The 24,728-nt window shown below is 41.8% G+C and overlaps 1 protein-coding gene across 2 annotated transcripts in view; it reads right to left on the reverse strand.

Moving 5' to 3' along the window:
* The window catches only part of LOC127567006 (uncharacterized), a 35,586-nt gene that overhangs the window by 6,359 nt on the left and 4,499 nt on the right, over nucleotides 1-24,728 (reverse strand). Inside the window, exons 3-10 of one of the 2 annotated variants that reach the window (XM_052009614.1) lie at nucleotides 20,112-20,455; nucleotides 18,304-18,446; nucleotides 14,011-14,175; nucleotides 13,734-13,888; nucleotides 8,174-8,264; nucleotides 6,665-6,792; nucleotides 3,216-3,303; nucleotides 1,987-2,108 (exon numbers count right to left, since the gene is read on the reverse strand). In XM_052009614.1, the coding sequence (XP_051865574.1) occupies nucleotides 1,987-2,108; nucleotides 3,216-3,303; nucleotides 6,665-6,792; nucleotides 8,174-8,264; nucleotides 13,734-13,888; nucleotides 14,011-14,175; nucleotides 18,304-18,446; nucleotides 20,112-20,455 (1,236 nt within the window). Of the gene's footprint in view, nucleotides 1-1,914; nucleotides 2,109-3,215; nucleotides 3,304-6,664; nucleotides 6,793-8,173; nucleotides 8,265-13,733; nucleotides 13,889-14,010; nucleotides 14,176-18,303; nucleotides 18,447-20,111; nucleotides 20,456-24,728 lie in introns of both variants that reach the window. The other variant, XM_052009613.1, reaches the window with a different exon arrangement.

Below are 24,728 nucleotides of genomic sequence, written 5' to 3' on the forward strand. Positions count from 1 at the left end.
TGTTTCTAAAGCGAGCGTGGGAACTAGCCCTAAGTGGAAATTGCAAACGTCACCTGGTGAGCCAGATGCTGAATCATCAGGCTTTCTGAATGGCTGGTCACGGATTATCACAGTTATACTGCAGTAGACAGTATAACATGAGCTTCTATTTTAATTCCAACAGATTCCTTTTGTCATCTCTTCAATCACCCTTTCCCTTGTAAGGATTTCAAATACTTGGTGCTGTATTGTTCTATTCTTCTGGTACCACCCCTAATACTTGACCATACAGTGGAAGTCACAGCAGGTTGGTCACTGGGTCTGTGGGGGGGGGGCTTGGACAGGAATATAAAAAAGATTGAATGAGTGAGTATGGATATGATAAGATGAAATGCCCCTTCCTCTGGGATATCAAGCGGCTTAGAAAGCTTGCAAGTAACCAACACGAGGGTAAAGGCAAGGGTAGATAATTTTCAATGACAATTTTCAATTGTCCGTGGTAAAATGCACATACCTTATCCTTTAAGTTATCCATTAATTTTCAGACTCAGCACCGATGAATGTTCAATGCTTCTAAGCCAATAATTAAAAGGAGGAAGTAGCTAATGATTTAGGAAAGCTCAATATAGCTAAACCTTTCGTAAACCATGGTTTTATGCAAGGTAAATCACGTTTAACAAATTTGCTCAAATTATTTTAGGATGTAATAGGGAGAGAGTTAAGAGGGGAGCCTGTAGATGTAGTGTATGTAGATTTCCAAAAGGCATTTGACAAGGTGCCACACAAGAGGCTATTGCATAAGTAAAAGCCCAGAATTAAGGAGGAAGCGTGTTAGAATGAATTAAAAGGTGGCTGTCTCATAGAAAACAGTTTGAATAAATGGGTCCTTTTCAGACTTGGAGGTAACTAGTGGAGTACCGCAGGGATCAGTTCTTAGCCCACTATTGTTCACCATTTACATTATTGACCTGAAGGAACAGTATGCAAGGTTTCCAAATTTGCCGATTATATGAAAATAGATGGAAGGGCAGGTTGTGATGAGGATACTGAGATTGTGCAATGGGACAGAGATCGATTGAGTGAGTGGGTAAAAGACTGGCAAATGGAGTTTAATGTGGGGAAGGATGAGGTCATGCACCTTAGTAAGGGAAATCAAAAGCCAGATCATCTGAATGGAGAGAGACTGAAAGTGAAGTTCAGAGGGATCTAGGTGCTCTAGCGCATCAATCACAGAAGTCAGATCCAAGGAGTTATGAAAGCAAATGGCACGTTGGCCTTCATTGCAAAGGGGTTGGAGTTTAAGAATAGGGAGGTTTTGATCCAGTTGTACAGGGTGTCATTGAGGCCACACCTGGAATACTGTGCAGTTTTGGTCTCCTTACCAAAACAAAAAACGCAGTAACACTGGAGGCCATCCAAAGGAGATTCCCCAGGCTAATTCCTGGGATGGGAGGGTTGTCCTGTCAAGAGAGACTAAATACTTTGGGTCTGTTTTCCTTGGAGTTTAGAAGAGTGAGGGTTGACCTTATTCACACACAAAAGATCCTAAGAGGGCTCGACAGGGTGGATGTTGGGATGTTTTCACTAGTGGGAGAATCTCAGACAAGGGGACACAACTACAAGGGGCCAATCGTGTAAAGCTGAGGTGTGTAGGAACTTCACACAGAGGGTGGTGAATCTCCAGAAATCTCTGCCCCAGCGAGAGGTGGAAGCTGGATCATTAGAAGTATTTAAAGTGGACGTGGATAAATATTTGATAAATCATGGAATAGAGGAGTGCGGAGAACTGGCACAGAAGAGGAGTGAAGGCCAGCGTAGATCAGCCATGATCATATTGAGGGTCTGATGTTTATTCCTGCTCCTATTTCCTTGTGTGCTAATTTCCACAACAAACACCTTTCTCAGTTACTAGATTCTTATACCATCTCTTCCTACCTTGTCATTTTCATTTCTAGGAAACCTATTGCATAGAGCACCCGTTAAAACCAAATGCTGATGTATACTGACCACACTGGAGGGGGGAGCAAGTGTGCGGCTCAGATGCCATAGGTTTTCAGATGGAGTGCGAGTACCGCTGAAGGGACAGTTAGATGGCCGTGATGCACTGCGAGTTGTCTGCATGTCTAGGGCTGAAAGAGAAGTTTTCATACTTTAAGCATCGCCACGGTCTTGCAAATCCAGAAGAGTGACAATGCAAGGAGGCAGCACAATGTTTTGCCTTGGACGGCAGTTTTAAACCAACATAAAGGATGATGGCATCTCTCACTGCGATCAATGATCTTTGGAGAAAACACTGAACAATCTCTGTCCAAGCCATCTCCACAACTGTATTTATTTGCCATTCATTAGTTTCACTGAATCTCAACTCTCGCTGTAAAGAAGCTTCTCACACTGTTTCAAATACATTTGAAATAAACCCAGCTCTACCTCATCAGCATCTCTCTTGCTGTCTGTATTGCCTGATATTTACAGGCTGCTTGCCTGACCATGTCCCCTGCCACCAACTTCATTACCTCACTACTGGTTTCACTCCCATTTCCTGCCTATTCTCGGGCTCAACACCCTTCGCAACTTTTGTCCAATTTGATCCCAAGCCAGATTCCACCCTTGTATCCTCTCCAAGATATTTTGTCTCTGCCCTCACTACAGTGAAACTCTCATCCATGCCTTTATTACCTTCAAACATGACCACTGTAATGGTCTCCCGGCTGGTCTCTGCCACTCTCGAACAACTTCTCATATCAGTATTCAAAATGATTTCTAGGAAACCTAATACACAGAACCCAACAGTTCAAACTGAACAAAACGGCTTTCTCAAACAAAGCTCTGCTACTGCGTCCCAACTTACACCAAGTCCTGTGTGAAAGTGGGTAATTTGAATCTTGGTGTATTCTATAACAGTTGAATTACTAATGCATAATCAAAAGACGTGGATTCAACCATCATTTACTGAGCAATTCTTGGTAATGATGCCAAAGGGGAAAAAAAAGTGAATGAGGAACTAGCACTGGGCTGATCACTTGGCTCCTGATATTCAGATAAGAACAGCACTTGGGCCAGATCAGCTGCCCTGCCCAGTCATTGTTATATTGTAGTTTGTGGGAACTTGCAACACACAAATTGGCTGCCATGCACCTCAATGTTACAAAAGTGACTAGACTTGATTATGAAGCACTTTGGGATATCCCAAAGTTGAGCAAACTGTTAAGATAAATACACATTCTTTTCCCACCTACTTTTGGTATCTGGTTTCCAAGTGCAGGAAGCTCCAGCAGAATCCAGTGTGGAAGCAGCACAGCTAGAAGATTCACTTGCTCCTTCCATCTGAAGAGAGGTGAAGAAAGTGTTACATAGTTCTTAGATTATGGAAGTGGGTTGAAAGGGATAAGAGGAAACAAAGGCCAAATTATGGAACTGGACAATTCTAACTAGGTGAGTAAAAGACTTAGTGATCTTACTGGCATAGCTGCTATTAATATAATTTATTTCTCCACTCTTAACTTTTGCCAACTTGGAATCCAATAATTACAGGAGGTCTAAATTAAAAGTTTAACCTCTGCTCAGAAACACCGATAGTCACAATAAAAGCACTGAAGTTTGAAGTGAAAAAAAAAGAGACAGCTGGAGGAACCCTGGCTTCATCTGTGGAGGGAAATGGAGAGTCAATGTTTCGGGTCAAAATCCTTTATCTGGACTGAGAGTGGAGGGGAGAACTAAACTGAAGTTTGTAGTTAGTTTAAAAAAAAAACAAAAACACTGATAGAGGCTATCTGAAGTTTACCATATTTAAATTTTTTCTAAAGATTGGTTTGAACAGTTAAGACAACTGCATTCCACATTCTGAAATCTACATTCCATAAGTGCTTCCCTCAGTCTCTAACTTCCACCTTTACAACAGGCCAGTTTAATTCTTCTGCATCCTAAAACAGATCTGGAGAAGTAGGAAGCCAGGAATCAATTTCCTGTTCATTTTGACCATTGCTGGGATACTTTGCAGTCATTCACACCCGCATTATTTCCCCCACATGGCACCTGCCATAAAAACTAAACAGTCACCTGATGCAAAGAATGCAGAAATGTAAATTTTGAATTTAATTGACATTAGTTGGCGAGTAGCAAAAACAAACATTAGTTTCAAGATAATCATGGAGAAGGGTAGGACTGGTCCTCGGGTTGAGATTCTAAATTGGAGTAAGGCCAATTTTGATGGCATCAGAAAGGATCTGGCAGGCGTGGATTGGGACAGGCTGTTTCCCGGCAAAGGGATGCTTGGTAAGTGGGAGGCTTTCAAAAATGAAATACTGTGAGTACAGAATCTGTATGTTCCTGTTAGAATAAAAGGCAAGGCTAACAGGTTTAGGGAACCTTGGTTATTGAGGCCCTGGTAAAGAAAAAGGAGGCGCATATCACGTATAGGCAGTTGGGATCAATAAGAAATGCAAGACAACACAAGAGAGAAATCAGGAGGGCAAAAAGAGGACATGAGGTTGCTTTGGCAGACAGGGTGAAAGAGAATCCCAAGGGTTTTTATAGCTATATTAAGAGCAAAAGGGTAGCAAGGGACAAAATTGGTCCTCTTGAAGATCAGCGTGGTCATCTATACATGGAGTCGAAAGGGATGGGGGGAGGTCGTAAATTAATTTTTTGCATTCATATTTACTCTGGAGACAAACACAGAGACCATAGAACTGAGACAAAAGAGTAGTGAGGTCATGGACCGTATCTGGATTACAGAAGAGGAGTTGCTGGCTGTCTTGAGGTGAATGAAGGTGCATAAATCCCCAGGGCCAGACAAGCTGTTCCCTCAGACCTTGTGGGAGGTTAGCGCAGAAATTGCAAGGGCCCTGGCAGAGATATTTAAAACGTCCTTAGCCACAGGTGAGGTACCAGAGGACTGGAGGATAGCTAATGTTGGTCCATTGTTCAAGAAAGGCTGAGAATAAGCCAGGAAATTATAGGCTGGTGAGCCTGATGTCAGTCGTTGGTAAATTATTGGAAGGTATTTTAAGGGACAGGATATATAAGTATTTGGATAGACAGGGCCTGATTAGGGATAGTCAACATGGCTTTGTGCATGGTAGATCACGTCCAACCAAGTTCTTCAAGGAGGTTACCAAGAAGATCAATGAGAGAAAGGCAGTGGCCATTGTCTACGTGGACTTTAGCAAGGCCTTTGACAAAGTCCCACATGGGAGGCTGCTCCAGAAGGTTAAGTCGCTTGGCATTCAGGATGAAGTAGTCAATTGGATTCAACATTAGCTTAGTGGGAGAAGCCAGAGAGTGGTAGTAGATGGTTGTCTCTCTGACTGGAGGCCTGTGACTATTGGTGTGTCGCAGGGATCAGTGCTGGGTCCTTTGTTGTTCATCATCTATATTAGTGATTTAGATGATTATGTGGTAACCTGGATCAGCAAAATTTGTGGATGACATCAAGATTGGGGGTGTAGTGGACAGCAAGGAAGGCTATCAAAGCTTTCAGCATGATCTTGACCAGCTAGGAAAATGGGCTGAAAAATGGCAGGTGGAATTTAATGCAGACAAGTGCGAGGTGTTGCACTTTGGGAGGAAAACCAGGGTAAGACTTACACAGTGAATGGTAGGGCTCTGAGGTGTGCGGTAGAACAAAGGGGCCTGGGAATTCAGATCCATAGTTCCTTGAAAGTGGCATCACAGGTAGATAGGGTCATAAAGAGATCTTTTGGCACTTTGGCCTCCAGAAATCAGGGCATTGAGTACAGGAGTTAGGAAGATATGTTGAAGTCGTACAAGACATTGGTGAGGCCGAATTTAGAGTATTGTGTGCAGTTCTGGTCACCTACCTACAGGAAAGATATCAATAAGCTTGAAAGAGTGCAAAGAAAATTTACAAGGATGTTGCTGGGACTTGAGGACCCAAGTTTACAGGGAAAGGTTGAATAGGTTAGGACTTTATTCCCTGGAGCACAGGAGAATGAGAGGAGATCTTATAGAGGTATACAAAATTATGAGGGGTATAGATAGGGTGAATGCATGGAGGCTTTCCCCCCCAAAAGTTGGGTGAGACTAGAACTATAGGTCATAGGTTTAGGGTGAAAGGTGAAATATATAAGGGGAACCCGAGGGGGAACCTCCTCACTCAGAGGGTGGTGCGAGTGTGGAACGAGCTGCCAGTGGAAGTGGTAGATGTGGGTTCAATTGTAACATTTTAGAGAAGTTTGGATAGGTACATGGATGAGAGGGGTTTGGAGGGATATGGTCTGGGTGTAGGTAGGTGGGACTAGGCAGAAGATCAGGTTGGCATAGACTAGATGAGCCAAAGGGCTGTTTCTGTGCTGTAGTACTCCATGATTCTAAATATTCTGGTATAGACTTCCTCACCCCATACAGCAGACCAGGAGTTTATAATCAAGAATTCTGTATTTCTGGAGGTGAGTGTGTGAACTTGGTGTCTCAGCAGGATGGACAAGAGAGAAGCTGCCCTTTTCCATTCGACACATCCCCAGTGGTTGGCCAAGATTGGGTCTAACATGAATAGCTACTTCCAATAAAGAACATCCTATAATTGACTTGATCATGATATCCCTATGTTTTGACAGCTGGGGCTAGGAGAAGGGAAGGAAATAAAGAAATATATAACTCACAAGGGCAAAGAATACCAAGTTTCTTAGTACTACTATCCATTGACATTTAAAAGAGTTTTACAGACCAAGTTGGAGTTTGGGCCATCAGGTTTACATCTGGCTGATTTCTTGGATGAGAAATGGTGTCTGCTGCTCATTTGGTTGTACAGTTTGAATGGCTGAAGAATTGTGTTTGGAGAACTTATTTCAGAAGCTGAAAGGGAAAGAAAATAGAAACTTGTTAAATTGTTTTCATGCAAAGTTAAAATAAAAGGAACAAAAATGCACTTTAATGGTACATTTTGTAATTTGCAGTTTCAGAAATCAGACCTTGAACAAAACCAAGCACAGGGACATGGAATAAAACTACAGCAGGTCAATCAGTGAAGGGGGGGGGGGGGGGGTGGAGTGGAGTCTACAGCAGAAGGCAATTCTGCATCACTGCCATTTGGGCTTGTCATCTACAGTCAAGACAAAAATGAATGAAATTGTGAAACTGGTGGCCTGATTCATACTTTGCCCTGTCACAAGATGAAAACACATTTGCTACTATAGGAATGGTCTTCTGGGGGGAGGGGAGGGGGAGTGGTTGCTGGAAGTACCCCAAATGAATAAAACAAACCCCTATTCATCTTTCCATTAGGTACTTTGCCACAGTACACTTGATTCAGTGAATCTGATACAATGACATTCAAGGATTTGAGAGTTATCTGATGCAATTTATCCAGCATCCAACTCTTCTCTTGCAGACTTGAACACCTGTTTGATCTCAGATTGTTTTTCCTCCGCTAGTTGGATGCATTGCAGGATGAAGGTAACCATGGAATCATAGTGACACTTGCACTGAGCACAATTACAAGTCCAGAACAGATTCCCTACTGGTGCATGGCTTTTCTGTTACACAAGTCTTCACGCTCAGCTTGTGTACCAACAAGTAGTACTGGATTCCAAACTGTAACATAACAAGTTTAGTGTCAGTATGGATGTCAGTTAGTATCAAAAGTGCTAGCAACAGAAACAGCAAGCACAAAAAGATGTTCTATGCTATACTCATTGATGTGGAAGTCATTCCTAGAGTCAGGCTAGAACATGGCAGTTCCAAAACCAAAAGCTGTACAGTCCTTGGCACCTCCTTTGCAATTGTAGCTTGGTATGGAACAGTGGTCGAGTAATGTCTATTTCTTGATTAGATCAGATAACAATTTCTAACTGAAACAGATCATTTTGTATGTGGTAACATAGCGAACTTCTTGGGAACAACACAAACAATTTGAAATAGCAGTCTGGGTGATTTTATGTGGATAGTATAGTGATGGTATTGTTAGTAATGCAAGGAAATAAAATTAAAAATATAAACTACATTTTGTTTTTAAAAACAGCATTGAGTTTGGTACATCAGCCTTTTCCTATGTAAGTGGACAAGTCGAGACTATTGACAAAATGGGAGGAAAAAGGACGAGGCTCTGGACAAAAATCATGCATACAAGGGATTAGGAAAATGATGGAAGATCATCTCACTACAATTCTCTTCCCATTCCCTATGCAATGTACCAGGTTTTACAGATGGATTAAAGCAATTATGTACAGCAGCTTACCCTTGGTATCCAGTTTAGCAATGCAGGAAGCACGGCCCAAGGCAAGTGGGAGAGCAGGGCGATTACAGGGCATATATGATGATCTTCCCATCTGCAAGAAAGGGAAAATTAAACAAGGTTGAACAGGTTAAGCTTGTATCTGCTGGAATTTAGAGGAGCAAAAGGAGACTTGATTGAAACACACAAAAGATCCTGAGGGGCCTGCACTGGGTGGATGTGGAGAGAGAGTTTCCTCTTGGAGAACCTAGGAGTTACTGCTTAACTATAAAGGGATCGGCCACAAAGGCAGAAATAACAAATTATTTTCTCTTGTGGAAGGTTGTGCCTCTTTGGAACTCTCTCCCTCAAAAGGGTGGTGGAGACAGTATTTGAATATTTTTAAGGGAGTGGTAGGTAGATACTTAATAAGCAAGGAGGGTGAAAGGTTATTGGAGGTCGACAGGAACACGTAGTTGAGGTGACAATGGGATCAGGCACAATCTTGTTAAACAGCAGAACAGGCTTGAGGGGCCGAGTGGCTTACCCCTACTCCCACCTCCTGTTTGTGTGACGCTTGTCTAAGCCAAGATCACCATTGACGTTTGAATTGGGTCAAAGCTTTTGGTAATTTTAACTGGAATATCAACTCAATTTGCATTCTCAATTTGTACAACCTTACAAGGCAAGATTTTTCCCAACAGAATTCTTCACTTGTAGTTGACATAGCTAGGAATGCATCCATGGTCCATTCTGAAATTTGCACTTCAAGTTGCATTACTTTCCCTATACAGCGTTAAGAACTCCAAAGGCCAAGTCAGCACTTCAGATAATTCGAAGTTATGCTTACACAACTAAGGAAATGGGATTAAAGTGTCCATCAATACTTCCAACATTTCAGCCTCTGGGTCATCATTTAAAAGAAGACAACCCATTAGGATGGTGTTCCAATTTGGGCCACGTGGCCGCTGCCATTCCAGCTCTGGGACCTCTCTGGAAGCTCATCTCTTTCATTAGCCTTTCAATATTAGCAGCACAATCAAGGAAAATACACATCTTTGAACAGCTGTGCTTTTATTTTGATAATTCTCCTGTGGCACAGAAATACAGTTCCATCCACTGGTATATTACCTAAATTACCATGACTTCATGTGATCCCACAAGATAATTAGCACACAATTTGACTCTAGGAGTCTCTGCAGCCAAGCACGATTAAGGCAACCTGAAACATTTATCTTTGTGCCCACTCTCCAGGACTGAATGACAAAGTGGTTTTATTTTACCCCTCCCTAGTCAGGAGCATCAAAATGACTGGCAGTATCATAACTGCAACCTTGGTCAATTCAGCACAGAGCAACATTTGGGGTCTTCTGATCAGCAAGTCTCTTCATTACAACAAATTAGATTACCAGAACAAGCCTGTCTTGTTAAACAATGAATATTTGGGTAAAACCTAGCCTGGTTCCACTGAATTATTAATTTTTGCTGACAAGGCCAACATTTATTGCCCATCCAAATTGCCCTTGGTAACACAGTGGCAACTGCCTTCTTGAAATAGCTGTACTCTCATAGTGTTACTGGGTAGGAAATGCAAGGATTTAGATCCAGTGACAATGAGGGAACGATGTATTTCCAAGTCAGGATGGTGTGCCACTTGGAGGAGAACCTGCTGGTGATTGCATACCCATGTGCCTGCTGCCCTTGTCCTCGTCCTCTTGGGTGGGAGAGGTAGCAAGTTTGGAAAGCACTACTGGAATAGTCTGGGCAAGTAACTGCAGTGTATTTCGTAGACGGTACACACTACAGCCACTGTGACAATGGTGGATGGAATAAATGTTTAGGGTGATTGATGAGGTTGCTTCACCTTGAACTGTGGAGCTTCTTGCAAGTTGCACAATTCCAGGCAGGTAGAGAGCATTACATCATGTCTCTGGCATGAAGATGCAAAACTCTCCTTCAGAGCCCCAATTTTCTTCCTTGTTTCCCATACCAACCTGGGATAGATCTCATCTGGCCCTGGGGATTTATCAACTCTTGTGCATCCCACCACATCTAACACTTCCTCCTTTTTAATACCGACCTGCTCCAGATTATCTACATACCCCTGCCTGAACTCACCACCTTCCATCTCCTTCTCTACTTCATGAATACAGATTAGAAGTATTCATTTAGGACCTTACCCAAATCCCCTGGTCCCACACATAGATTACCCCTTTGGCCCCCAAGGGGAGCCACTCCTTCCCTGGCTCCCTCTTGCTCTCTATATACTCAAAAAGTCTACACTAACCAAGTCCCCATTATTTGCAAGGGATTGGGGCACAGGCTTCTCATGGATAACAAAAACCAGATACCACTAAGGCTGCTTGCAATGACGGTTAAGGCTGCAATGACATACAACAGTCAACCCCTCCATGAATATAACAAGTTCTAAGTTTCAGTTTGTACATAAAAACTCTACACATGTTCCCGATCCAGATGCCAGCCAGCTGCACACCCGACCCACATTCATGAGCCCCAGTGATCCCAATCCTGACCCATTACCCCTACATGGTCCAGAATGCAAGAATGGCTCCACTCTGGTACAACAACAGCAATCACAGGGTGGTGGTAAAACAAAAAGGTAAAAATCATGCACACAACTTTGGTAGCAGTCAAACAACTCTGAAGTGCAAGTGTAATTTACTAAATCACTAATGACTTAGAAAAGTAACCACCACCCTGTGACTTAAAATTCTTCCTGCTGACAATTTACTTTTCGATCAAAAACTGCAATTTTAATGCTAGATTACTTTCAGAAATTGGGTGAACACAGTAAAGGTTTCACACATCCAACATGATCTTAGTGACGATGAGCTCCAATCAACAAGATTATGATTCACGAGATATTTCCAAATGTAATAACTAGACTTCAGAAGTAGCTCATGGATTCAGGAGGACTTTGCATTGCCTTCAGAACTTCAGTGATGCTATGAAATGAAATTATTTCTCCTTTCAAAATCTTGGAGATAATGTCAAATAAACTGGAACAAAGTGTAACAGCATTTATTCAATTATGTTCCTCTGACAAGCTGATTTTTTTTTTGAGTCAGTCAGGATTCTAAAATCAATAAACAGCAGATGCTGGAAATCTGAAATAAGACACAAAATGCTGGAAATGCTCAAGTCAGACGGCATCTGAGGAAAATGAAACCGTTAACCTTTCAGGTTGGGAGTCTAAAATGCTTGGAGATCCACAGCATCTTGTTTGAAATCTCCAAACTTCAAAAAAAAGAGAAAAAAATGCACACATGTAATTTATTTGCTGCAGGTGAATTATTCACTGTCATTCCCTGTTTGCAAACCCCCCCAGTTAACCTGAATGGAAGGAAAAGCCAAGGGTTGGGATCCCTACTTGCGGAGTGGGGTACTGCTGGAATTTAGCACACTAACACTGCAGCTTTCTTGGACTAAGCATTATTAAGTTACATGTGGCATAGCCAGCTCGGGCCACCTGTTAAGTACCTACCACCGAGGGCAAGGTGGGGGATGGTGGAAAACAAGGCGGCAGCAGCAGGCAAGAGTGTGCACATGGTCATGTCCATGTAGCAGAGCCTAGTCTCCAGTACACCCCCTTGTCACTGGACTGAAACCTTGCTGTCAATTTGGCTGGTAACTGGTGCACAACTGCCACAAGTTATGCACAGGCCAATTTCACTCCTCAATATGAAGTTTGGGACTGGGAATGTCAGGACTCTATGGACTACCTAACAGCAGCAGATGGAATGTTGCTCCATTATCGTAGACAAGGAACTCAGATGCTTTGATCGCAACATCATTGCCCTAAACAAGAGCAAGAGACAGCCACTTCAAAAGAACAAGGAAGGGAAAGCAGGAAGAAAAATGCCACAAAAAGAAAATTAATTAGTCTCTCCCTGTAGAATTAATGAACATCTCATGATCCTCAGGCTCATTCTTAACATGGAACTAACATACATGCCCCAACCCTGGAAGCGTCAGGCAAGGGCAAAGGAGGCAATCTATGCCATCCTTGAGAAAACCCAGGCCCACATCCCTGAGGGAAACAAACTGGATCTACTGGTTGGCTTCAACGCCAGTGAAGTGTCTGCAAATCTCTGGAAAGGTATGATTAGCAAGGAAGGAGCAGGGAAAGCTAACTCCAACAGATTCACCCTCCTGCCAAAATACTTGGAGCATAATCTTGTCACAACCAAAACCATGTTGTCAGAGAGACAGGCACAAAACTTCATGGTAATACTCCTGATCCAGACATTTGTCTCGTCACCCTTCCCAGAACCCACAGAACCAGAGTGGAAGCAAGTCACCCCGACCCCAAGGGTCTACCAAAGAAACCAAAGACCAATTAAGCAGTTCACTTGCAGAGTTATTGGGAGCAAACTGGGTAGAATGCAAGCAAATCGTAACTGGTCCAGGTCTCAAAAGTTATATATACACATCCAGATCTCATTAACAACCCAAGTTGGCTGGTCAATCAGCATCAGAGGGTTGTAATCTAAATACCTGTATTATTTCCAGAGGTCGTCACAAAGGACCGACTTTATTCCAAGCTTCCATTAATTTAACACCAAAGTGAAGATGGTATTTCCTCCAAGGATTGTAGTTGCCAACTGACAATTTTTAGACACTGGTTAGTACTTGTTTGCATGTGCCATTTACAACCCCTGGAAATCGCAAAGCACATTATACCCAATGAAGTACTTGTGAAACTTTGCCCCTGCTGCACTCCATCAAAAGCGGCAGCAATTTGCACACTGCAAGGGGCCCACAAAGAGGAATGTAATAGTGACCAGATAATCTGTTCTTGTGACAAATATAGGTTGGAGCACCTTAGACTGATGCCAAGTACCAGAAGCAGCTACTGATCAGCAGAAATGGGCCATAAAATGCGAGAACATGAACAACGCTCTGCCCCTGAATGCAGGATAGATATATATACATCAGGCCCCAAGAACTGTTAATTCCACATATTGGTATTGGTTTATTATTGGAGATATGCATGCTTCTGCAACATGTTGGGCACTAAACCCAGAATACACCATCTTCTAGGTTATGCCTTCCAGAAGCTGTTATCCCAATGTTCAGTGTTTTTTTCATCCACAGTATGGTGGATAGAACAAGGCATGACAGTTTGTGATCTGCTAGTCACTTCAAGGTGCGATATAGCAAAGTCCAAAGTCCAGTGCTGTATACCAAGCATATGACCCTACAGAAGTCAGTCAAAGTGAGTTGTACCTACCAGGGAGCCCTTTCCCAGGGAATCCTTGCTTCCTGTACCAATCTTACAGCAAATACACTTAACAGCTTGGTCTTGGGATTTTACACGAGTCAAAAGAAATGCAAGGAACTTTGAATTAAAGCATGATATGGAAAAGTTATTGCCAAAATTGCACACAAAGGTTACTTAGCTCTGGTCTAAAATGTACTTTAAGAAATACTAAACTCAGCTAAGATTTGGAAATTACCTCAAGCATTAATTGTGGTAAAGACCTACACTTAAATTGCTTACAAATATAAGCTGTTTAATTTTGCGGCAAATACTTCGAGCATTCTTTTCAAAATAACCTACCACAAATGGGTTTTGCGCAGGATGCTTGCAATGGAGTAAACTGTCCTTCGCAGGGGCTTGAATTATCATGCTAGATTTGCCACAGAGGATGCCGAAAGTATTCCTGTCATCAACAGTCGATAGGGCATTCCCCAGTGCCATACTTTTGTTATTACCTACATCAAGAAAATTCACACAAAAAAAACTTATAGCCATGGTCTCTTTACAGCTTCCGAGATAAACAATGCTACTTGTTTGAAACAGTACAAAAGTTATTTAAAAAAATACAGAAAAATACCTGGATTTAGGTTAGACGGCTCAGGATTTTGGATGTTCTTTTTCACAGACACTCCATTTGCCAGACTGGGTTTGTTATTGATAATATTAAAAGCATCAATTCCAACATTCGATAGGATGCTCTGTAATGCCATTGGATTACCCACAAAATCTCCATCACTATTGCCTACAATTGTATAGAAAAGAGTTATTCTGGATGCTCTCAGATGGATACAGTGCTCCCACTTTAAACATGCAGAATACAATCCTATAAGTACATGCAAGGTTAAGAAAAGAGAAATACAGGGCTGTATGGAGAGGGCAGGGAAACAGGACTAGTTACATTGCTCTTGCATAGAGTGGAATGGACATGTGTTGAATGTCCTTCTTCCACGTGTAACCTTTATCATTTTGTAATTCTAATATCAGATCCTTAAACTCACTGTCTACATAACATGGGGACAATCAGGAACACTTATGCTTTGCTTGGGAAAATTCCAGTGTGCAACACCTTCCACTATAAAAGGATTACTGAACAAATGACTCTTCAGCATAAAAAAAAAGACTTTGTATAAATAATTTATTTCCAGTTGGTGTGAGGAAAATGGAAAAATCTGTTTGAAAAAGACAATATAGCTCATGTTAAAAAGTGAATACATACTATTTAAAGACACAGTGGCATAGCGTGTAAAGCCACTGTCACGCAATGCCAGAGACCCAGGTTCAATGCTGACCTTCGGTGTTGTCTGCATATTCTCCGTGACTTGTGCGTTTCCTCACACATCCCAAAAAGCTGCAGGTTGGTGGGTCAATTGGACACCAAGTTGCTGCTTGTGTGTAGGTGAGTGGTAGAATTTGGGGGTGGGCAGGGTTGATGAAAGGGAGGGGAGAATAAGTGGGAATAAATGTAGGATTAATGTAAATGGGTGGTTTGGTGTGGAATCGGTTGGGTCAAAGGGTCCATTTCTGTCCTGTTTCTCTCTATGACCATGACCCCCATGACAAAAAGACAGATTAAGCATATGAAAAAAAACATACAAGATATCCTAGTTGTAAACAAATTTGCATAGCTAACAAATAATGGTAAAGCCAACTCTAATCTCTCATTACTCAGGGTAAATGAAAGCTCCACGATAAATGTGAAATTTCAATAAAGGGAAATGCACGTGGCAAGCAACATATCCATCTGGTGATAGTTCACAAGGTGCAAGATCTGATAAGTGTTTACAAGTTTAAAAGAACAAGGTAGATATCCAGTGGTACACAGTACAGCTCAGGCTGCTGAGCTTTGGTCCTGACAATGCATCCAAACCAGAACGTGTGTCATCATGATGAATCTGTTTCAGAGTGTCCACTTGTTCAGTTCCTTGCTATGTCTATGGACTCTGGTGTAAAACTTATCTGATCAAATAGCTTTAATCTGTACACACTGGCCAAATATGTTCACGCCTATGGCTGTAATGAGAGGACACAAATGGATATTCCCTCTTATCCCACACAGTAATCACCCATTGGATAAGTGTTAGCCAAGAGCTGATATCCCACATGCAGCAGTGAATTGGACAAGTTTTGGCTGACAGAAGGCTGCTTGCATATGGAAACTGGCATCAATCTATGAAGGCAAAGGACTTCCAAGCAAACATGGTGTGTCACCTTTTCAACTCCAGAGATCACTGGCCCCATGAATCTTTTATTGCACCATTTTTCAAGCAACTGGCACATGCAGAAAACCAAAGCAACAATAACATAGTACACAGGGAGAGAAGACACACACCAGTTTCACCAGCAAGTTCCCCCCAAAGACAATGAGGCCAGGAGTCACAGATGGTTCAGTGCCTGTGGCAGGAAACTTACCAAAAATATCTGTTGTGCTATCTGGTGAATAAATGAATGAAGCACTTTTGAAGTTACTGTTGTACTTCAAGAAAATGCAGTTGCCAATTTGCATACAGTGATGTCGGTTAGAAGATAAAATATTGACCAGGACACCAGGGGTTATTCTAGTATTTATTTGAAATAGCACTATAGGATCTTTTACATCCTTGATGACAGACTTAATGTCTCACTGTGGACATCACATCCAAAGTGAAGCACTTCCTTGGTACTGCACGGGAATGTCAGCTTAGATTTGAAGTTCCAAGTCTCTGCAGCAGATCTGTACTTACAGTCTTCCGATTCCTTGCTACCAGAGCCACGGTTAACATCATACCCACACGAAGGTTCAGGGGTCAGTATTTAAGGATGTGCAACATTGAGAGATGTTACACAAGTCTACAACACTCATTTGCAACAGGTCAAGTTAGTCTTGGTTTATTGATGTCTGGAACAAAATGATAGCTTCACTGGAATCTACAACAGACGTTAGCAGCGTTGGAGACCAATGGGTGCCCCAACTTCAGAGAAAAATAGGTTGCAATGCTGTTGGCAACAGGGGAGAAAACAGATAGCATAATGCTGTCAACTTTACATAGAACATAGAAAACCTACAGCACAATTCAGGCCCTTTGGCCCACAAAGCTGTGCAAAGCATGTCCCTACCTCAGAAATTACTAGGCTTACTCATAGCCCTCTATTTTTCTTCAGCTCTATGTACGTCTCCAAAAGTTTCTTAAGACCCTATTGTTTCCGCTTCCACCACTGTTGCTGGCAGCCCATTCCACACACTCACCACTCTGAGTAAAAAACTTACCCCTGACATCTCCTCTATAACTACTCCCCAGCTGCCAATGAGGGAAGGGCCTTTCCAGTTCTATGACACTTGTGTCAAGTGCAAACATCCAATCACCTCTTATGATCCTGCCCTCTTTTTTTTTAAAAAAAAAGAGGATCCTATTCTTCAGGGACTTTAATGTAACAACATAGAACATTCATTGAAGTCACATCTAAATTTCATGCGAAATAAAATATCAGAAAAACTGTACTATTCGGCTGAATGTGTGAAGTTACATAGGGACAGAGTCAATAGGTTTTTGTTTTGTTATGTTGTGGGACAGATAGAGCTTTGAGGAAAGGCCTCTTCCTTAGAAGGTGACAGTGGAGGAGACAAGACTCTGGTGTCAGTAGGAAGAGACGCATTCTGAAGACTCACACAGTAAATATTTCCAACTCAGAATTACTCTAGCCTACTCCTCTAATGATCATTAGAGTAGATGCCATGTCTGCTCCCAAGAAGCCCCTACAGTGGATGAGCACGTAAACTGCCTGATAGGAGGATACCATCAGAAGTAGGAAGTTTGGGTGAGTGTTAGCAAAACAGCAAAATAAGTGCAAAAACTATTTGCCAGCTGCAGTAATTGCTAGCGAAACTTTCCACACGCTGCAGTCTCAGAAACTCGTCACTTCAAATGGTCTCAGCTGATCCTCGCAACCACCATGCCTTATAGCTTTCTGCTGAACTTACCGCAACTGTTTAAGGTGCAAAGGCAGGAAATTGCAAACCATAATACCAATAGTGCACATTATATGAAAATTAAATTTATTAGGATTTGCTTATTAGGACAACATTGGATTATGTGCTGAAATTATGCCAAAAATGAAGTGCAGGGAAATTCTCCACTAGACCTCTTACTACTTGGATTCTTTGTTTAGTTACCTGTGCAAAGCATGCTGACTATATCTCAAAATTCAAACATCTCAAACGAATACACCAAATCTATAGTTTTATATAAAATGAAAGAAAACAAGTTACAATGTTAAACAAAAATTAAGGTTCCGACAACGTTTATCAAGGTCCCATTGGAGGCTCAGAGATGAGAAATTACTGACATCACTCTCTAATCTGGTATTTGAAATAAAGTCAATTAGTGGCACAGTTTGCAACTTCAGAATTGTACTCCAGATTTACAATGGATACTACACTTAAAACTTGCCATTAACCTCAAGCACCACTTTGTCCTTTTCTCCTGCAAAAATAAATTGCACATCTTCCATCAAGCAAGGAGAAACTGAACCCAATTATCACAGGGTTCTGCTTTTCATACAAGTAATGTAAATGTAATTTCTATCTTTTACTGAAAATGTATTTTGCGACTAAGCAACTGTCATTGACACTGGGAGAAGGCAAAACAAATTCTCTTCTCTACATTACTGAAATCACATGTTGGTAACGATCTACAGACAAGCAATCCACATGTTTTAGTGAAGTGGCTTTCATTTTGTGTAATGGGTCAATTATTTCAACTAGCTCACATGGGTATGTCACCCAATTAAAATGGAAAGTTGAGTGCCCCATGTATTGGGGCATTCAACTCATATATGAATGCCCTATGTACTCCGCCTTCTTCCAAGATTGCAGCAAAGGATTTACTCCAGGTACCTGCTTTTGGTTTAATGGTCTCATTCTGTAGGATCTCCTTTTTTTCTTTCACTGGCGAACTTGGCTTGATCTCCTGTGCTGAATTCTGGACATTGGAGCTCTTGGTTTTACTTGGAGTTGGACTCGTTTGCCAAAGACCAAAGCTAGAGAAAAATGGAGATAATGGAACTATATTGTATAGAAAGAACTGAACCACAAGGGAGAGAAAAAACAGACCAGGAGTTCAACATTACTGAATGCCATTGATGACTCAGGGACTCAACCTTGCTAAGAAAAACACCTTTATATAAAACAACCAGCTTAGGGATGATTGAAATGATAATAGTTTGCACTAGAAATCATTTAGATGAAATCATTTTAAATTTGATTTCATTTAAATCGACTTCCTCTGACCTGCTCTATGGGTCGTCCAATTAATTTATGTTCCACGGACAATGGAGAAAGAGTACTCTGGACTTTTTCCTCTACAGGCGAAGTGGAAGGTTTAACAAGCTAGATATATGGATGTTGTTTCCCATAGCTGGGGTGTTCATAACTAGAATTCAGTCTCAAATTAAGGGATAGGCCACTCAAGACCAAGACAAGACAACATTTCTTGACTCAGAAGGTAATGAATCTTTGGAATTCTTTACACAAGAGTGTGTGGAGGCTCAGTGGCCAAGTATATTCAGAACAGAAACTGATCAACTTAAAGGATGTAGGCTTAGTGTGTAGGAAATTGATGTCAAGGTAAAAGATTAGCCCTGACCATATTGAGTTGCAGGCATGGGGAGCTGAATGGCCCATTCCCACTTCTATTCCTTGTGGTTTTATTGCATGCACAGGTGAGGGGCTGAATGGCCTCATTTTGCTTCTATGTTCTTATAAAGGGCCCTGAAAGAGTCACCAATTTTGATCACCTTTGTAACTTTGCAGAGATAAACTGACTTAATGCTTTATAGCTGACATTTTGTTCCCACATTAACTAGAGAAGCTGCTTTGTGCAATTTCAGCTACCCTGTGTAGAAATACCTCACAGTGCACCAATTCAATCAGTTCATCAGCAAACAGCCTTTGACACAATTTTCACCATCTTCATTTGTAAAATGAACTATTTTAAACATTTTATGAAACTAATTGGTGATCCAATTTATAACTTAATAGGAGTATGACACACAGCCCTTTGAGCCTGTCCGCCATTTAGTAAGATCAGAGCTGATCTGATCTTGGCCTCAGCTGACACTCTCCATCGTCCTCAATTTTCCCCAGTCCAAAAATCTGTTCTTCTTGAGATGAATATATTCAGTAACTCAGCCTCCACAGCTCTCTGGAGTAGAGAATTCCAAAGATCCACAAACTCTCAGTCATAAAGGGGCAACCCTTATTTTGGAAAATATGCCACCCAGTTCCAGATTCCCACGAGGGGAAATACCTTTCCAGCATCACTGTTGAACCCCCTCAGAATCTCAAGTTTTAATAAATCCACTTCTCATTCCAAGCTCCAATAAGTATCAACTTGGTGAGACTTATCAACTGCCTCCAATGCAAGAATATCTCACTTTAAATAAGAAGACAACAACATTCTCTAAGTATGGTCTTACCCATGCCCTGTAGAGTTACAAACAGGACTTGTCAACTTTTATACTCCATCCCCTTGGCAATAAAAGCCAACATTGTATTTGGCTAATTACTATCTGTAACTGAGCTTCATGCAAGAAGATACCCAGGTCTCTCTGTACAACGGCATTCTGTAGTCTATGGTTTCTTTGTATAAATGCTTCATGCTTTAACAATTGGAGAGTGAGAGAGAGAGATTAATTTTTACTTACTGTTTTTCTTTCTTCACTGCCATACTCTGGACAATTTGTTGACTTGAATTACTAGGACCAAAGTCTCGCTTATCTTGGAGCAGCAGCTCTCCAGAGTCTTGGTTCTGGATTGGTATTGTGTCAACTGCAGCTGGATCTGTATCTGCCATCACACATTTGGCACCAACCAGGTAATGTTCCTCAGATTCGGGTGACTGTTCCTTGGTTACCGCCAATGACAGCACTAACGTATTTTCACTAATTGTTTGATTTGTGCTCACAGGCCCAGTTGATTTGGCTCCTCTGGATGTTGCAAAGTTAAATGGAACTGGCTGGGTGCAAGCCTTCTTGGCAGCTGTTTGTTTCTAGAATAAACAAAACGCAGAAGCATCCAAGTAGTGATCAACCATCTTCGGAATAAAGTGACAAAGAGACTGACAAAACAATTACGAAGTTCAATGGCATTCAGCAAGAAAGCAAAGCACTCAGCTTGTCCATTTCAGATTTTGGCAGTTAAACAATCAAATGAGTTAAAATTACATTTGAATAATTTCTGATCTTAAGTGAACTATGAAATACTGTGTAATCATTTTGAAATGTAGAAAACAAATGAGTGGTCAAATTGATTTATTAAAATGGTTTTGAACGCTGGAGGTGGAGAGACTAGCCATACATTTTTTTAAGTATGTAAATGTGACTACACAGTGATGAACGTATTCTTAAAATCATTTTCTCTAAAATCTGTAATAATTATTCAACAAGGTTTTGTCTAGGAACCATTATGATTGGCACTAATCTAAATATAGTGAGTCATTGCAATGAACATGCCAACTCTATGTTAAAGTCAATGTAAAATGCTTTGCAAGTTTTATCTGAAAAGCTTATGGTGCAGCAAAGCAACTTACAAATCAATAAGAAAGTCCCAAATGAGATCCCTTGTCACTTTTCCTAAGTTAGCAAAATCAATCTAGCGAGGGTGCTCATTACTGGGCTTGCAGGAAGAGGATCTTGGTGTGTCCCATGCTGCTTAGACTCGCATTTGAGTGACTTCAGAGCTGGGTTATTGGAAGTCTTGAAGCCTCCAGTTATCAAGAGTCAACATCTCAAAGATAGAATTAGAAGAGTGAGAGTTTTCCCCCCTGAAATGTTGCTGTAAGTCAGCAGACCCAAGTACCCATTTAAACCATTCACTCCTTCTACCAATGGTACACTGTCTACAAAATGCCCTGCAGCAACTTGCCCTGGTTTCTTCGACAGCACCCTTCAAAGCTGCAATCATTGCCACCTACAAGGGCAGTGGGCGAAGGGGAATGTAACTCATACAGCATCCTCCATTCCTTCCTTGCTACTATGTCCAAATCCTGGAGTTTCCTATTGAGCAGCATTTGGAGTAGATTCACAAGCAGTTCAAGAAGCCCACTTACTCCTAAAGTTAACACTTATTGTGTATTCTTAATTGCACTTGGGGAAATACACTACTTCTCTCAGGAGGGTAGTGAAACTCTGGAATTCCCTGCCCTCCCAAGTGTGGTTGAAGCCGGATTATTTGATAAATCAGGTGGAGATAGATAAATATTTGAAAGAAAGATCGAAGAATTGATGCTTATCGGCAACTGGCACAGAGAGGAGTTAAGGCCAGTACAGATTATCCAAAGGAAGATTATAATTTTACTTTCTAACTGCAGTAGCACTAACTTTGAACACAAAAAAAATTCCTGAGAAATAACCTGGCTATGAAATTTCCATACAAAAGGAGGGGAAATAAGCCACAATCCCTGATTTGATCACATGGTTTAATTATAGGATCAGCCTATGGGATTGTTTTCTCCAGTTACAGCAGCCAAAGCAGCAGAGGGGAGGAGCTAAAAGTTTTTTTAATGTTGCCTCTGATTGGCTAAGTGTGTGGCAACTCAGCCAATAAAAGGAAGGTAGGTGTGGGAAGAGGAGGCATAAGTGAGCAGCTGGTAAGAACAGGCAAGGCTTTTTTATATAGTTAAAATAAAAAGACACCAAATTACAACTAATTAATGAAAGTAGGGATGCAGAATCAGGTGATGTGTTGTAGCTGCATGATGTGGGAGCTGGTGGGCCCCACTGTGGTTCCTGGTGACCATATCTGCAGCAAGTGTTGGTTGCTTGAGGAACTCGGGCTCAAAGTTGATGACCTGGAATCTGAGTTTCAAACACTGACACATTAGAGAAGGGGAGAGTTACCTGGACACTGTTTCAGGAGGTAGTCACACCCATCAGATTAGTTGCTTTGAATTTGTTCTGTGGTCAAGGACAATAGGGCGTGACTCTGAGCGAGGCAGGTATGGGGATCCAAGAGGTAATGCTGGTGAAGCCTCAGCCCTTGAGCTGCTTTCTACAGGTCTGAGATTCTTGCTCTGGATGAGTGGGAGCTATAGGAAGGGCGAGAGACCTAACCATGGCATCATGGTTTAGGGAGCTATTCAAGAGGGGGATAGAAAAGAAATGTAGTTGTAATTGGGGATAGTATGGTCAGGGGAATAGAGACAATTTTCTTTTGCAAGGATTGAGAGTCCCAAAGGCTGTGTTGCTTAGCTGGTGTCTGGGTTTGGGACATCTCATCTGATCCTGTGGAAGAATTTGCAGTGTGAGGGGAAAGATAGTTGTTGTCCATGATGTTAACCTTTTCATTCCTGGGATGGGGAACAAAGAAATGGTGAATGAACTGAATAAGTATTTTCAGTCTTCACTGTGGAAGACACCAGCAACATGCTGGAAATTTGAGTCGGGGGGCAGAAGTGAGTGTAATTGCTATAACTAAGGAGAGGTGCTTGGGAAGCTGAAAGGTCTGAAGGTGGCCAAGTCACTTCGACCAGATGGACTACACACCAGGGTTTGAAAGAGGTAGCTGAAGAGATTGTGGAGGCATAAGTGGTGATTCTTGAATGATCAAGAGAGTTGAATGGTTCCAGAGGACTGAAAAATTGCAAATGTCATTCTCCTCTTTAACGGAGGCAAAAGACAGGAAGTTGTGGCCAGTTAGCCTGACTTCAGTGGTTAATAAGATGTTAGTCCATTAAGGACGAGGTTACAGGGTATTTGGAAGCACATGATAAAATAGGCCAAAGTCAGCATGGTTTCCTCAAGGGGAGATCTTGCCTGTCAAATCTGTTGGACTTTTGAGAAAGCAACAAGCAGGATAGACAAAAGAGTCAGTGGATGTTGTTTACTTGGATTTCCAGAAGGCCTTTGACAAGGTGCTGCACATGATGCTGCTAAACAAGATAGGAGCCCATGGTATTACAGGAAAGGTACCAGCATGGATAGAAGATTGGCTGAATGGCAGAAGGCAAAGAGTGGGAATAAAGGGGGCCTTTTCTGGTTGGCTGCTGGTGACCAGTGTTCTGCAGGGGTTGGTGTTGGGTCAGCTAATTTTCATGTTGTATGTTAATGATCTGGATGACAGAATTGATGGCTTCGTGGCCAAGTTTATGAATGATACAAAGATAGGTGGAGGGGCAGGTAGTGTTGAGGAAGCAGGGAGTCTGCAGAACTTGGACAGGTTGGGAGAATGGGCAAAAGTGACAAATGGAACACAAAATAGGGAAGTGTATGGTCATGTGCTTTAGAAGGAAGAAAGGTGTAAACTATTTTCTCAATGGAGAGAATTCAGAAATTGGAGGTCCAATGGACTTAGGAATCCTAGTGCAGGATTCCCCGAAGGTTGAGTTGGTAGTAAGGAAGGCAAATGCAATGTTGGCATTCATTTTGAGGACCAGAATATAAAAGCAAAGATGTAATGCTGAGGCTTTAAGGTGTTGGTCAGACCACATCTGGAGTATTGAGCAGTCTTAGGGCCCCATATCCAAGGAAGGATGTGCTGGTGTTGGAGAGGGTCCAAAGGAGGTTTACAAGAATGATCCTGGGAATTAAAGGGTTAATGTGTGAGGCACATTTGATGGTTCTGGGCCTGTACACTGACATTTAGAGAGGGGGGGGGGGGTGGAGGGGATCTCACTGAAACCTACTGAATATTGAAAGGCCTGGATAGAGTGGACATGGAAAAGATGTTTCCAGTAATTGGAGAGTCTAGGACCAGACAGCACAGCCTCAGAACTAAAAGGATGTCCCTTCAGAACATGAGGAATTTTTCACCAGAGGGTGGGATTCATTGCCACAGATTGCTGTGGAGGCTAAGTCACTGGATATATTTAAAGCAGAGGTTGGCAGGTTCTTGATTACTAAGGGTGTGAAAGGTTATGGGGAGAAGGCAGGAGAATGGGGTTGAGAGAAAAAATTGGCCATAATTAAATGGTGGAGCAGACGATGGGCTGAATGGCCTAATTCTGTTGTGTCTTAAGACAAGCCATTATGCACTAATGCCTAAGAAAAGCTTCCTCAAATGAGAAGGAAGCCATCCATGCTATTTGGATGGTTTTATTCCTGATCTTTTGTGGAAATCTATGCTGACAATATAATCAGAAATTTAGGGAGTTGTATGGTCCACAGTTCTCTTCAGTGCATGCTCTTGGAAAGATGAGCCACCACACTAGGCACTAGGTCACAAAATAATCATTTTGTATGGAAATTAATCAAGTGAAGCCCCTGAAGGTTAACATAATATCAAGAAATTGTTCCAACTTTAAAAGGGGTAATTGTGCCACAGGT

The sequence above is a fragment of the Pristis pectinata genome, chromosome X (genome assembly GCF_009764475.1).
Source record: "Pristis pectinata isolate sPriPec2 chromosome X, sPriPec2.1.pri, whole genome shotgun sequence".
In the NCBI taxonomy this organism is placed as follows: domain Eukaryota; kingdom Metazoa; phylum Chordata; class Chondrichthyes; order Rhinopristiformes; family Pristidae; genus Pristis; species Pristis pectinata.